General features: G+C 40.0%; 1 protein-coding gene across 2 annotated transcripts in view; it reads right to left on the bottom strand.

Moving 5' to 3' along the window:
- Positions 1 to 12,055, bottom strand: part of HSD17B11 (hydroxysteroid 17-beta dehydrogenase 11) — a 38,236-nt gene extending 26,181 nt beyond the window's left edge. The window contains exons 1-3 of one of the 2 annotated variants that reach the window (XM_035004565.1): positions 11,383 to 12,055; positions 4,238 to 4,342; positions 920 to 1,051 (exon numbers count right to left, since the gene is read on the bottom strand). In XM_035004565.1, coding sequence (XP_034860456.1) covers positions 920 to 1,051; positions 4,238 to 4,342; positions 11,383 to 11,592 — 447 coding nt within the window. In that variant the 5' untranslated portion in view covers positions 11,593 to 12,055. Of the gene's footprint in view, positions 1 to 919; positions 1,052 to 4,237; positions 4,346 to 11,382 lie in introns of both variants that reach the window. The other variant, XM_035004564.1, reaches the window with a different exon arrangement.
- Positions 12,056 to 15,910: the final 3,855 nt, after the last annotated feature.

The following is a 15,910-nucleotide window of genomic DNA, read 5'->3' as shown; positions in this document are numbered from 1 at the left end:
TACACACAGATATATATATCTCTGTATCTGTATATATTGCAACTGTATATATATATATCTGTATCTGTGTGTATATATATACACATATATATGTATATGCACATATAGATATATATTACAGATATATATATACATATATATATATCTGAATCTATAGACCTTGAATGGTGAGGTTTATGATAAAGTTGGCAACTTTGGGGCCAGAAAATACTCAAGGCCTGAGTCTCATGAGAATCCGAAAGCAAACTGGGCTTACTCTTAAAAGAACCACACAAAGGGACTCAGGTGACCCCTAATCCCTTTCTTCATAAACAATGTCACATAGATGTGAGAATCTAGTTTAAAATTAAAACATATATAACACCTGAAGTTTATTATTAATTAATTATTAGTATTAATATTATTAAGGGGGGAGGAAGAATGGTTGATGAGATTTGGTCAGAGCATGAAAAATGACTTCTTTTTTTTTTAAAGTCTATTTATTTTTTTTAATAATCTCAACCCAACGTGGGGCTCAAACTCATGACCCAAAGATCATGAGTCTCATGCTCTTCCAAATGAGCCAGCCAGGAGCCCTGAAAAATGACCTCTTCGTATATTATCCTTAGTACCTACAGAAAACTTCAGTATTAATTTGATACATTTTTATGTCTGCTGAAATCTCCACTTTAAGATTTTATTTACTTATTTGTCAGAGAGAGAGAGAACATAAGCAGGGGGAGCATCAGGCAGAGGTAGAAGTAGGCTCCCTGCTGAGCAAGGAGCCTGATGCGGGACTTGATCCCAGGACCCTGGGATCATGACCTGAGCCAAAGGCAGACACTTAACTGAGTCACCCAGGTGTCCTGAAATCTCCACTTTAAACAAAGTCTTTGGGTTTTACAAAAGGTAATGTTTTCATAAAAGAAGTCATACCTACCCAGAAATGTGCAAGTACATTAACTTCAAAAGTCTTTTCAATCTGAGTGTCTTGTGTTGCAAACAAATCCGATGTGTAGACTACACCAGCATTATTTACTAAAATACTAACATCTCCAATTTCTTCTTTCACCTTTAAAAATAAGACAAATATCTGTATCATTAAGAGTTATGAAGGAAGGTTTGCATGCAAGGATTATTAAAGAACTATGTGTTCCTCTATTAGATGTGGGGGGAAAAGTAGTTTTGTAATCTATGTGCCAATATGGAAAAAAGAACCTTTTAATCTTAGGTACTTAATTTCAAAACAGCTCTACCTATAAGTCTGGTTAAGTAGAAGTTTTCTCTTGCAGTTTAGTCTTTTGACTTTTGCTCTATTGATTTTACTCTGAGAGGCATCTGGCTAATAAAAACATAACCAGTGGCAAAAGACAAAAAAATAAAAAAAAAAAATAAAAAAAACCCCGGCATTTATTTTTTAAATACTACTTCAAAAGGTAAGCAAAAAAAATTTTTTTAATTAATTGGCAAATGCAGGGACCATCTGGGAATCTATGTAAAACTGATTATACCATTAAGCTGGTCACATCTTCTATTTCTTTATTTTTGTAGTACAAACTATTTATTTTGTTGCTCACCAACCTTCCCCCTGCAGGTGACAGTTGGCCTAAGGGCTGGCAAAGCCAGAATATCTTATCTGATATTTTTACAGTTCTTTGAGTAACTAAGCTTCTTGGTGGATAGACCCTAGAGTTACAATGCATTCTGTTACACATTGTGTTCCAAATAAAAGCTAACTTCTGTTAAGAGTTATCATATTTAGATAGTGCTACAGTGTGCTGGGGGACTGAGGGGGAGGTGGCAATTAGCCTGTTAAAGGCTTTCATTGTGCTATGCATTTTGCAAAATTTCATTATTTATCTCATTTAATTCTCAAAATAATTCCATGAGCTGGCAACTCTTGGTATGCTCACTTTAGAGATGAGAAACGTGAAACACAGAATGGCTGTTTCTTGCTCAAGGTCATGTGACTATTCAAGGTCACATGGAGCTGAGACTCTCCCAGACCTTCTGACCTCAGAGCCCAAGACAAACCTCTAAGCTCAAACAAAAAGGAAGCCAGGAGGTGGGATACCCATCAGCGACCCAGTAGGACACCAGTGTGCCAACAGCTGAAGGCTTGTCAGCCAGAAATGAACTTCATCAGGTCGTATTTAAAGTATGAAAGAGTCAAGCTAAGATACTGGGCCCTTGGTCAACACTATTTGTACCTATAGCCACATCTCTAGCATGATATGAAAACTGTCGTTCAGAATAATGCCCCTCAGTTACTGAGAAGAACAGGACAGGGTGTGTGGTTGAAATGACGAAGGTGCTGTAACGCCTCCAAACTAGCGTGACTTAAAACACAAATCGCTCTTTTATGCTGCCAAAGAATTTGCCCAGACACACTTGTCCCTTCCTTCATCCTTGGGCTCCCCATCATCACCTATTGTCTCTCCACACTGTGAATGTCTGCTCTGCACATTTCTCAATAGTGAAAGCAAGCCATGAGTTTAAATGCTTAGGTGACACAAAATGTCCTGATATTAAAGTAACCACATTAAAATAACTTCAAAATATCTGATTATCACATGTCATTGTGCATATTCTGTTAAGCATATTGTTTATCCTTGAGCAATTTCAGTAAAAACACTAAGGTTAAAACCCATGGAATAGGTTCAAATAATGAAATTACCTTTTCCAGAACAGCCTATTCCCAGATGAATCTAGACACGATCACTGTGTGCCAGGGACTGATCCAAAGACTTTACATCATTAATTCACTTAATCCTCCTAACAACCCTGAGGTGGGTACCGCTGTGATCCCCGTATTATAACTGGGGAAACTTAGGCACAGAGAGGTTAAGTAACTGCAGTGATAGAGCCAGTGGTAACTGGAAGAGTGTACATCTCTCTAAAGGAAAATCACTGTTAATTTAAGTAAAATAGTAACTGTTAAATGCAGAGGTTTCTTGTCTACAGGCCTTGCTCTTACTGTACCCCTCCCTTCCAGGAAAGCTATTTCCCACCACTAGCCTGGGTAATTTCTACTTAGTTGGTTTTTTGTTTTGTTTTTTTTCAAGAGAGGGAGGGAACGAAGGGTGGGGGGGGTGGAGTGTGGGAGAGGGCAGAGGGAGAGGGGAAGAGAGAGAATCCCAAGCAGGCTCCACACCCAGCACAGAGCCATACATGGGGCTCGATCTCACGACCCTGAGATCATGACCTGAGCTGATATCAAGTCAGTCACCTGAGACACCCAGCTGCCCCAATTTCTACTTATTCTTTTGACTTAGCTCAGGCCTCACCAGTAATAGAGGCATTAGCTCGAAATAAAAGTTTACAATTCAAAAACAGAAGTTAAAAATGTCCTCAAATCTAAAATTCCCTAAACAAGGAAGTTCTCAAGGCTGGTTGAATCAGAATCTTTATACTGTGCTGGATCAGATTATCCAGGGGTAAGGTCCAGGAATGTGTATTTTAAGGAATTTGCCCAGATAATTCTACTGACTTTCTTACTATTGTAGCATTTCGTTAACAAGTATATGTATAAATGCATTCGGAGTGAAGCTCCATTATATACACATAGCATATTTCAGTTGTATATAGAAGAGGCAAATACTGCTTTATAGAGATAAATCTATGATGAAAGTCTGATAAACAGTTAAATTTATCCTAACTCCTTAACCCAGTTCTTTGACTGGGCATCTGAAGACCCCGTCAGTGATCTGCAGTGTCATCCAAGAATTTACTTGTAGCAGAATCACATGGGTGAGGCGTGGGTGGGTATGTGGGGTACTAAACGGGCAGATTCCTGGGCCTAGCCCCCGATCCACTGAAAGCAAATCTCAGGCGTGTCATTTTTTAAAAGCTCTCTGGAAGATTCTAGAACACACTGAAGTCTGGGAAACTCAGTTCTAGGTTCTAGTTCTGGGTCTGCCACTAGCTGGCTGCACAACCTTAGGCAAATCACAAAACTTCTGCTACTTTGTCTGCATCCTGACAGTGTCATCTCCAGGATCCCTCCAGACTCTGACATGACCCGATCCTAACCAATGCAAAATTTCACCTTCTTGGGGCGCCTGGGTGGCTCAGTTGGTTAAGCGACTGCCTTCGGCTCAGGTCATGATCCTGGAGTCTCGGGATCGAGTCCTGCATCGGGCTCCCTGCTCGGCAGGGAGTCTGCTTCTCCCTCTGACCCTCCTCCCTCTCATGCTGTCTCTCATTCTCTCTCTCGCAAATAAATTTAAAAAAAAGAATTAAAAAAAAAAAATTTCACCTTCTTCGCATAGCTGTAAATATCTTCTCGGTTACTGCAGTCTACCACAAAGGCATAAGCCTTCGCACCCAGTCTCTTGCATTCAGCAGCTGTGTCCTCAATTCCGTGCTAGAAAGGCAACAAAAAGTTTGATAAAGAGAATGAAATAAATGACATGAATATATTATATCAACAGCTGAAAATAATTAAGAATAGTCAGATTGTTTGAACTAGCGTTAGGCAGGAATTTAACTGGACACATTTTTGTCAGGGATATAGGTACACTTTGCTCTTAGTACTTTGAAGATTCTTTTATTTGGAACCAAACTTAAAGCAAGCTTTTTAAAGAACATAAAAATCTTAAAATACTAGTTCTGTATTCATGAATTTTACATACTTTGTGAATGTGTGTGTGTATTCCATATCAAGATTTAAAAAAATAATATTTAGCTTTTTCTTTCTGTCACTAAAAACTATCCACATACATCAATTTTCTAGCTAAATAAATAAATAAATAAGGGGTTAATTACATTCATTCATTCATTCACTCATTCTTTTAACATTTTAATGTGTAGGTCATAGTCACGGTGCTTAGAAGAACCTTACAGATAGAAATATGAATGAGACAGGGTACTGACCTCAGCAAGCTCACAGTCTAGTAGAAAGAAACAAAAAGTAAGTATAAGATTTAGGTAGGACATATGAAATTGTTATTGTGTCAGAATAAAGGATTGAATATTGGCAGTTTCACATGGTTCAAACTAACACGTTGTGGTAAGTATAACAACAGAAAAATATACAGAAAGTTATGGGAACACAGAGGAGGGGCATGAAATAGAGTTCTAGAAGAAAAGGTACCAGGGGCACCTGGGTGGCTCAGTCGTTAAGCGTCTGCCTTTGGGTCAGAATCCCAGGGTCCTGGGATTGAGCTCCGAGTTGGGTTCCCTGCTTGGCGGGAAGCCTGCTTCTCCCTCTCCCGCTCCCCCTGCTTGTGTTCCCTCTCTCGTTGTGTCTCTGTCAAATAAAGAAATAAAATCTTTTAAAAAAATAAAAAAAAGAAAAGGTACCAGAGTAGGGTCTTAAGGGTGAGTAGAACAGACAGGTAAAGAGAGGGGAAAGGACAGGCAGGCAGAGTGTAAACAAAGGGATGGGTAGGAGAAAGGTCAGTAGGAAAATATTAACAGATTGGCGTTGCTGGGTCATAAAGCTCAAGGCTGGTAAGAGTCCAGATTAAAGGGCATTGTGTGGGGCGCCTGGGTGGCTCAGTCGTTAACCGTCTGCCTTCGGCTCAGGTCATGATCCTAGGGTCCTGGAATCGAGCCCCACATCAGGCTCCCTGCTTGTGGGAGGCCTGCTTCTCCCTCTCCCACTCCCCCTGCTTGTGTTCCCTCTCTCGCTGTGTCTCTCTTTGTCAGATAAATAAATAAAATCTTAAAAAAATAAAGGGCATTGTGTGTCATACTAAGTTTTATCCAAAAAGTTAGGAGGGGAGCACTGATTAAATTACAGAATCAGATTTGTGTATTATACTGATTACTCTTGCTAAAGTATGGAGAACAGACTTTAGGGGCCAATACTGCAGGAAGAGAGAAACATCAGTAGGCAGTTGACAATGATTCAGCCAACAGATGATACAAGCTTGAACTGTGGCACGACTATAAAGAATGTAGAGAAGAGAATGAGCCTTAAAACATATCTTTAGGAGGCAAAATCAGCAGGGCTTGGGGACATGAGGAAGGTGGGAAGAATCGAAGCGACGTCCTTCCTTTTTTAGTTTAAGGAACTGGCAACACAGTGTTGCAACAAGTCAGATGGAAGTCACAAGGAGAGTGGAATTTGAGAGAAGGAATGATGAGCCCAGTCTGGAGTGTTGATTTTGTCACCTTAAATTCATGATCAGACCATAGGGTTCTGTTTTTGTTTTCCTTTTTTTTGTTTCCATTTTTGCTTGTTTGTTGGTTTGTCTTTACCGATTTTGTAGCTTTTTCACTGTAAAGAATGTCTCAAACCATACCTTGGATTGAGGGTTAGTCTGTGAACTCTGCAAGCCAAGAAATTATTGTCAGCTAATGCACAAGTGGGTGGACTTACTACATTTACCCACAGAGAGAACGGTAGAGCAGAACGCTAGTGTGTGAACTTGCTGGTAATCTGTAATTCCTCTTGCAGAAAACCCAAATCTGGACAGCTATGGAAAGAATTCGCAGTTCTCCCAGTGAACTTACTGTGACAGTAAAAGAAATAGGGTGTTTCCCTTTTGCTGAAATCTCTCACACAAACTGTTGTTTGTCCTCTGATGAGGAGCCCTTATTCCCCAAGGGGCATCAAAATGTCTCAAGTAAACCTTATGCTGCCCTCCTGTACCTAACAGGCAGCTTTGGGCCCCTTCCTTTAAAAGTATATTTCATTAATGTAGTATATACATACAATAGAATATTATTCAGCCTTCAAAAGGAATAAAATTCTGACACATTCTACAGCATGGATGAACCTTGATGATATCAAGCTTAGTGAAACAAGTCAGATACAAAAGGACAAATATTGCATAATTCTAGTTATATGAGATACCTAGCATAGTCAAATACACGGAGACAGAAAGCAGAATGGTGGTTGCCAGGGGCTGGAGGAGAGGGGGCTGGGGACTAATTGTTTAATGGGTGCAAAGTTCCATTTGGGGATGACGAAAAAGTTCTGGAGATGGATAGTAGAGGTCATTTCATAACAATGTGAATGTACTCAACACAACAAACTGAACGCTTAAAAATGGTTAAAATGGAAATTTTTATGTAATACATATTTTACCACAATAAAGAAAGTTTTAAAAAGTATATGGTACTGATTCTTTGGGTATTCACAAAATTCAGTTCTTATTTAGAACAAATTCTACAATAAAACTCCATTTGCCCTTTATTCCATTTGTGGAGATTTGCTTAGTACTGGTTAGCTTTCTCCATCAATGGACAGAGTGTGAAGTGACAAACATGCCCTTCCTTTATGTCTGCAATCATGCTTTCCCTATTTCCCTGGTCTTCCCCACTTAGGGCCAAGGTATGTACTCCACACCTCCTGAGCTATGCAACAAATTTAAGTTGGAAATACTGCCAGGAAAAATCTTAGACAGTCTCCATATTCATCTGGTAAGAAATAAAAAATAAACAGACCTTTAAAATTTTTCTCAGCACAGTGGAACTGCTCATCATTCTTCAACATTTCCCTTGTTAACCTTTTTCCTAATGTGCTGGATTCAGTTCTCAATTTTCATTTTTTATTATTATTTTTATTTGTTTTAAGATTTTATTTATTTATTTGAGAGCGAGCATGCACGCACACGTGCGCAAGAGCATGAGCAGGAGAGGGGGCAGAGGGAGAGGGAGAAGCAGACTCCCCGCTGAGCCAGGAGCCTGATGTGGGGCTCGATCCCAGGATGACGGTATCATGACCCAAGCGGAAGACAGACGCCCAGCCGACTGAGCCACCCAGGCGCCCCTCAGTTCTCAATTTTTAATCCTGGGCTCTCCTTTAAGACTTTACTTATCATTCTTTGCCTCTATCCCCACAACCAAAGCTTTTTGCCCATTACCTAGACTACTAAACATCTACATGTTTTTCTGATTCTTTCCATGTTTTTTTCCATTCATTAATTCACTTTAACATTTGATAAACAGTCTTTGAGTATATATTAGGTGCTCAGTACTTGCTATAAATTTATCTTCACAGGGATGCCTGGGTGGCTCAATCAGTTAAGCTGCTGCCTTGGGCTCAGGTCATGATCCCAGGGTCCTGGGATCCAGTCCCGCATCGGGCTCCTTGCTCAGCGGGGAGCCTGCTTCTCCCTCTGCCTCTGCCTGCCCCTGCTTGTGCTCTCTCTCTCTGACAAATAAAATCTTTAAAAAATTAAAGTTAAAAAATAAATTTATCATCACAAACTTATCTAATGAGGCATGGGGGTGACACTGGTCAAGAAATGTGATTATCTACATAAAACAATAAAAAATTCATGGCATCTGTCTCAGTAGAATAACAAAGCTGAAGCCACCACTAATCCCTCCCTAAATTCATGCTCCTTTTCTGTGGACTTCATGATGAGTAGGAAGATGTCTGTCCACAACATCCTGAGAAGGATATCTTTGGACATTGCTATCCTTGCTGCTTGACTTAATCTGAAAAATTTGTCTTTGGGGACAATTTGTCTTTGAACCCTGGGGGGAAAGAATTTGATCTGGCCCCTCCCTGCCCTTCCAGCTTGGTCTGAAAACAATCTGAAACTCTCCTCTTCTTCACTCATTCTCTATATAGCCACCAGCCCAAAAGTTTTACATCTCTAGGTTCTGCTGCCTGGACTCCTTGAAATTTCCACCCTACCCTCCCTCCCCAGTCAGGTTTAGTGGTTCTCAGACTTTCATAATTTTAAAACCTGTAAAATTTCAAGAAAAGTGGACTGCAGTGTATATACTGAACTAGGACTGCCAATCTTTTATTTGGTCGTATAAGGACATTAAAACCAACACAAAAACTATCAGTCCACTATCATTGTAATTTCATTAAATATATATGTATGTTTCATCCACAAAAAAAAGTGGGAAAGATATAACCTTAAAACAACAGATGGTTTATTTAAATTTAATGAATTTAACATAATAAATACTTACTACATTGTCTTTAATTTTCTGACCACTTCCGCTACTATCTCCCTGGTCTACAAAACCAGCATCATCTCTTGCCTGGATTACCACTAGTCTGCTAACTGCTCTCCCTGCAACCCAACAGCCTAGAATCTGGCTCAAAACCCTCCACTGGCTTCCCCAGGAAAAGCCGAAGCACAAACAATAGCTTATGGGAAACTTGATGATCTGGAGCTGCTGCTACTTGGGTTTCTAGACCAGCGCTGTCTCATAAAATATAATGCGAGCCACGTACCTAATTTTAATTTTTCTAATGGTCACGCTGGAAAAAATAAAATTTAATTTAGCAGTATATTTTATTCAACTTAATATATCCAAAATATTATTTTGGAATATTTGTTATTATGAAATATTGTATTTCAACATGTAGTCTATATAAAAGTTGTTAGTAAGATATTCAACATTCCTCTTTTCATACTCTTTGAAATCCTGTGTGTAATTACACCAACAGCACATCTCAATTCAGATGAGCCACATTTCAAATGCTCAACAACCATTGTGTTGGAAAGCACAGATCTAGACTTTTCTTTTACTTCTCTCCCTTCCCTCACTCTGTGCCATGCTTTGCATTTGCTGATCCCTCTCTGCAAAGATATGGGAGGGGCTGACTGTATCCTCTGCCTCTTCTGATCTTGACTCAACTATCTCCATCTCAGGAGGCTTTCTGTGTAAGATCAACACGTTCATCCCTGCCCTTCCCACCATAAGAGTCTCTATCCCCTTTCATATTTTACTTTTCTTTATACTTATCACCTTCTAGCAATCACATAATTTATTATACACCATATCTTGTTTACCGTCCCTTGTTCATGAACTTTGTGCTTTTCTTTTTTTTTTTAATTTTTTTTAAAGATTTTATTTATTTATATGACAGAGAGAGACACAGCGAGAGAGGGAACACAAGCAGGGGGAGTGGGAGAGGGAGAAGCAGGCTTCCCGCGGAGCACGGAGCCCGATGCGGGACTGGATCCCAGGACCCCGGGATCATGACCCGAGCCGAAGGCAGACGCTTAACGACTGAGCCACCCAGGCGCCCCAACTTTGTACTTTTCTTACTGCTGTGTCCTCAGTTCTGTATTACAACAGTGCCTGGCAGATAGTAGGCACTCAATAACTATTTGCTGGATAAATACACTCCACTCCGAATCAGAGAAAATTTTGTACGAACGAGCATAAGGCATTGGGAGCCATTAACACAGATGTGTAACCTAATTCTTAGCCCTAAATCCTCTAATGTTGGCTTAAACTTCACTTTGTGAATGGATAATAACTAATGTGTGTTTACCGTATGCCAGACACTGTTAAATGCTTTGTGGGCACTATTTGGTATAATCCTCCCAGTCCTTTAAGGTAAGTACTGTTATTTTATCCATTTTGCCAAAAAGGATTCTAAAGCTCTAGGAAGTTAGGAGGTAGCTCATGAAGAGGTGGAGAGCTCCACTGAGTTTGACTCTACCGCCATGTCTGACATCAGATTAGAGTGGGACTAGTTTGTATCTTTCAATGCATGTATAATTATTTAAAGTCTATTTTCCCTACAAGATTACTCACCTATTCGCCACTGTGTTCTTACTATCCATGTAACAGATACTCAATAAGTACTTGTTGATTGCTATCTCAACCATCCACTCACTGGAGAACTATTATCTAACTTCACATTCCCTGAATTTTTGTTTACAGCTACAGCGCTGGATGTTGACTAATGTGTAAGGGATGGCTTTTCAGGCCCTCAGGTGCCTTGCAGAAAACTCTCTGTCCATCTACCACTGGCCATATAAAAGGTTAGGTTCTAAGTCCTCCTCTCTTCCTTTAAGCCTACACCTATTCTTGTAAATCATTATGTATATTGAAGAGTTTTTTCTTTTATTTTTATTTAAAATTTTTTGTTTAATTTTGCTTTTTTAAGTAAACTCGAGGCCCGACATGGGGCTTGAACTCAACCCCGAGATAGGAGTCGCATGCTCTACTGACTGAGCCAGCCAGGTACCCCGAAGAGTTTTTTCTTTTATATTGTTTTTAACTAAAAGATGATTTTTAAAATTATTTTTGGCAATTGCTATGATACAGTAATATTGCTTTCTGTTGGGTATCTTTTAAAACCACTTATCTCAGTAATGGCAAGTAGGACTTTTTTCTTAATAGGTGCAAACCTCTTAATAGACTAGCTTAAAACCATTACTCTTTCCATTTGTTTAAGATAGAGGGATCAGTGAAATCAGGCTCTGGAGGAGACCACAGATTCTTTTCAGGGCAAAAGTAAGGATACATTTACAATGCAAAATTAGTGATGGGTAGTAACTGGGAATCTTATATCCTCTAGGTCCATTTATCCTGTAATCATAAACATTAATGGAACTATAAAATGCCAATAGTAATTTTTTTCTCCCTACTTTATAGAGATGCTGTACAGGGTTGTTGCCTGAAGAATGCATCCATGACTACGATTAAAGGTGCCAGAAAGTAAAACATAGGAAGCACTATTACCTTATTTATATCCCACAGAACCAGTGTGCTTTTAAGTTTGGCAAATTCATAGGCAGTTAGTCTCCCAATTCCGTGTCCAGCTCCAGTAATCAGGACGATTTCTCCAGTAACTGATTTTCTCTTCTTAGGAATAAAAAGCTTCAGGAGAGACTCTAGGGTGAAGATGATCAGCAAGGGCAGAAGCTGGAGGCACTGCAGAAAGAATTTCATCCTGGTCGTTGCCGTGAGCTTTCGGTGTATCTGCCTTTCGCCAGTCACTCTAAATTGCTTCTGGAGGGCGATCCCGTCCAACACCGGAGAGAGTAAAAGCAAAAGCCAGGAAGGGCTCCTTTTATCAAAGAGAAACAACTCTGAAACCGTTCCTTCCGCTGGGCTGGGCTTGGTTAGGTCTTTCACAATTGGTTCGGGCTGCAGTGCGGAGCGGCTGCTCGCCAGCTCAGAAATCTGGGAGGGACAAAGTCCAGAGGAGGGCAAGGCTTCCCAGTCCGCTCGTCTTTGACCCACTACCTCCGGGTCCTGCGAGCCGACCTTGGAGGCTTAGCTGCCGCTTGTTTTCCTAAATATGGTCATTCCTCTCCAAGTTACAAAGATCACTGACAGTGTCCGCAGTCCAGATGCTTCTTTGAAACTTGATCTCACCACCAGTGAAGGGATGCAGATGTAGTTTCCTATCTTAAAAGGGACGTGGGGAGAAGGTCAATTGTTCCGCAAGCCCCCCACCCCCCCCATCACGAGAAATTATGCTATCTCACATTCTGGTTTGAACTAAGCGCGATTTCTGGAGGGCAGAGAAAATGTCCTTTCAGGGGCAGCGATAATCAAGGCCCAGGAAAAATCGTATCATATCATAAGGGATTGTATCCACAAGGAAGAGCAGTGTATTTAGATAACCTTTTTCGCTCAACCTGTTGGACCTTGTGAAAAAAACATATTACACTTAAGTAATCGTATCTTTCTCCAGGTTAATAAATAACGGCTTCCAGAATGAATCATAAAATAGAAAGAAAATCACCTTGCATAAAGATTACCTATGTAATTTTTAGTTTAGTAGCCTATTTATATAAGTATTGGTTACTGAAAAGAAAAAGACCCAATTCTGGGTTTGTGTGCAGGAAGAGCTTAATCATTGTTTGTTACATGTTTTTTGTTTTCGTTTTTTTTCCAGTTCAGTTCTTGATAGTAATTGAAATGGGGCTTTTTGTGAGACACTACAGTATTTGGAAAGAGACTTCTGTCAGTGGGTGACTGATGGTCACTTTATATTTAAGAGGCAGGAAGATCACAAAAAATTGGAAGTTCACGAAGAATTCATACATCTCTCTATCATCTGCAACTTTTTGTTATGGCTCTCAAATCCAAGTTTACAATAGTACAAATACTTGCATAGAAAGTTTCCTGACTGATGAATCACAGACCTGTACCCCTGAAACAAATAATACATTATATGTTAATTAAAAAAAAAGAAAATTTAGCTGTTAAAACATTAAAAAAAAAGAAAAGAAATTTTCCAGTTTCCAGAGCTTTTTTCCACATATATTATCTCATTAGATTTTTATAATTTTTAAAAAATATTTTATTTATTTATTTGACAGAGAGAGACAGCGAGAGAGGGAACACAAGCAGGGGGAGTGGGAGAGGGAAAAGCAGGCTCCCTGCCAAGCAGGAAGCCCGAGGCGGGGCTTGATCCCAGGACCCTGGGATCATGACCTGAGCTGAAGGCAGACGCTTAATGACTAAGCCACCCAGACGCCCCTATCTCATTAGATTTTTTTTTTTTAAGATTTTATTTATTTATTTGACAGAGAGAGACACCGCGAGAGAGGAAACATAAGCAGGGAGAGCGGGAGAGGGAGAAGCAGGGGCCCCGCGGAGCAGGGAGCCGGATGCAGGGCTCAATCCCAGGACGCTGGGATCATGACCTGAGCTGAAGGCAGACGCTTAACCACTGAGCCACCCAGGCACCCCAATCTCATTAGATTTTTAACAAGCTTCTTAGGAAGTAGAAAAGAAAACTATTTCCCTATTTTATAAATGAATAGATCAGTTAGATTAACTTTTTAAAGCTCCCACAGCAAATAAATGCATTAACTGTCAAATTTTTTTGCCCAATACCTGTAGGAAGAAAGCACATCTTACATGTGTATGCTTTCATATATGTTGGCTCTGTTTCTAATATTTTCTATTAAGAAAATTATATTTGAGGTACCTGACTGGCTCGGTTGGGAGAGCATGAGACTCGTGAGTTCAAGCCCCATGTTGGGTGTAGCGATCACTTAAAAAAATAAAATCTTTAAGAAAAAAGAAAAACAATTGTATGCAAAGAGAACTACGTAGTTTTGATCCAATAAGCCAGCTAGAGTTCCCCTGGTCTAGGAAAAGAACCCAATGTTTGAAAACAGTCATACCTGAATCCTATATGTGTATGTGACTTCACCTCCCTGAGAATGTTTCCTAATTTGTACAACTGGGATGTTATTAATAGATACCCTACAGGATTCTTGTGAATCCTGAGCTGAAGGCAGACGCTCAACGGCTGAGCCACCCAGGCGCCTCATTGGGACAGTTTAAAATGTTTTCTGTGGGTGCCTGGGTGGCTCAGTAGTTAGGCCTTCGGCTCAGGTCATGGTCCCAGGGTCCTGGGATCGAGCCCTGCATCGGGCTCCCTGCTCGGTGGGGAGTCTGCTTCTCTCTCTCCCGCTCCCCCTGCTTGTGTTCCCTTTCTGTGTCTCTCTCTGTCAAATAAATAAATAAATAAATCTTTAAAAAAAATAAAATGTTTTCTATGTGGAGAACCTTAATTTCATGCTGCCCTCCCAGCTGCTGAGGTAGCATTAAAAAGGGGGGGGGGGCAACAAAAAGTAAGGATAAGGAGCCCTTCAATGATGATTTGAGCACTTACTATGACTAGGCATTATGCTGAGTGCCTCACATATAGACACAGTTTATTTTACCCTCTCAACAGTCTTAAGAAGTAGGTTCAATGAGATGTCTATTACATGAATAAAGAAATAAAAGATTAAGAGAAATAAGCAAATCACCTGAGGTCATAGTATAAATGGTAGAGTTGAATTTAGATCTAGGCCATTATCACTACTCTATGTTGCCTTTTTTCTTAGGGCAAAGAAGAAAAGCTAAGCCATTCCTAAATCACTTGGAAAAATTCAAAAGGATAAAAACTATTACTCATAATACCTCCCGTTATTCATAACTCCTATAGCATTTATAACACCTCCCCCTCATAGCATTAGGTGGCTTAATCCTTAATTAACAGGTCATAGAGTGCAGCTATTAAAAGAAAGATTTTGTTTGTTGTTTTTTAGAGAGAGAGGGTGTGAGCACATGAGCGCGCGCGTGTGTGTGTGGTGTGTGTGTGTGTTGTGGTGGGTGAGGGAGAGAGAGAATCCCAAGTGCAGAGCCTGACATGGGGCTCAGTCTCAGGACCCTGAGATCATGAACTGAGCTGAAATAGAGTTGGACGCTCAACTGACTGAGCCACACAGGCACGCCTAAAACTAGGATTTTGAATTCCTGCCAACTTTTTATCAGCTATGTGATATCTGGCTAATTACTTACCTTTTCCTGAGGTCTCAGTTACTTCATCTGTAAAATGGATATAATAGCAGCTTGGTTGAGTAAATGAGATATTTAAAAAGCAGAGCTGACATCTTACATACAAATACACTTAATGAATGATAGCTACTACTGTATTTTAACCAGTCATCAGTTAAGAGGTTTATGTTTGCAAGGCTGGCTCTGTAGAGTCCTAGTGGATTCAGAAGGAAAGGCCACCATACTTTGCAATTACATAGGCCAATAAAAAACAGTCTCTTTTCTTTTCCCCGTTACTTTAAAGAACCCTGAGGAAGAACATTCAGAAATGATTGCCAGACTGTGCTAAAGAAGGTACTTCCAATAGTTTTTCAGTCATTCTGGGATAGACGCCTTCATACTTGGCTCTGAAGTCTGAATTTTAGAGCTGGAAGGAGTTAAATGTTAGCTTGTCCAACCACATTTTTTTTTAAAGTAATGAATCTATGCATTCAAAGTAATGAATATATCTGGTTTAAAAATAGTTCAACAAGGGGTGCCTGGATGGCTCAGTCGGTTAAACATCTGCCTTCAGCTCAGGTCATGATCCCAGGGTTCTGGGATGGAGTCCCACACAAACAAAATTTGGTACAGTGTTAATGGCTTTCCATTGTACTTGGGATAAACTGCTAATTCCTTATCATAGCCTATACGACCTTATATGATTTGGCTTTTGGGTCAAGATTTTTACATAAATAAACCCATAGTAGCTTAGTCAAATAGGGGTTTATTTTCCTTATTAGTCCAGAAGCAGTCTAGGTAGGACAGGTGCAATGGTGCAACTATTTGAGGAAGTAAAAAAACAAAAACAAAAAAACCAACAAACCCTCAGGTTCCTTCTTGTACCCTATCCTGTCATCCATGTGTGTGGCTTTTGTCATTAGGATCTCAAGATGGCTTCTCCTACTCTAGGAAATGTGCCCTCCTTTCAAGCAGGAAT

This window comes from Mirounga leonina, unplaced genomic scaffold (genome assembly GCF_011800145.1).
Source record: "Mirounga leonina isolate KUSES-001 unplaced genomic scaffold, KU_Mleo_1.0 Mir_129, whole genome shotgun sequence".
Taxonomy (NCBI): Eukaryota; Metazoa; Chordata; class Mammalia; order Carnivora; family Phocidae; genus Mirounga; species Mirounga leonina.
This window is presented reverse-complemented; position numbering and strand designations above follow the sequence as displayed.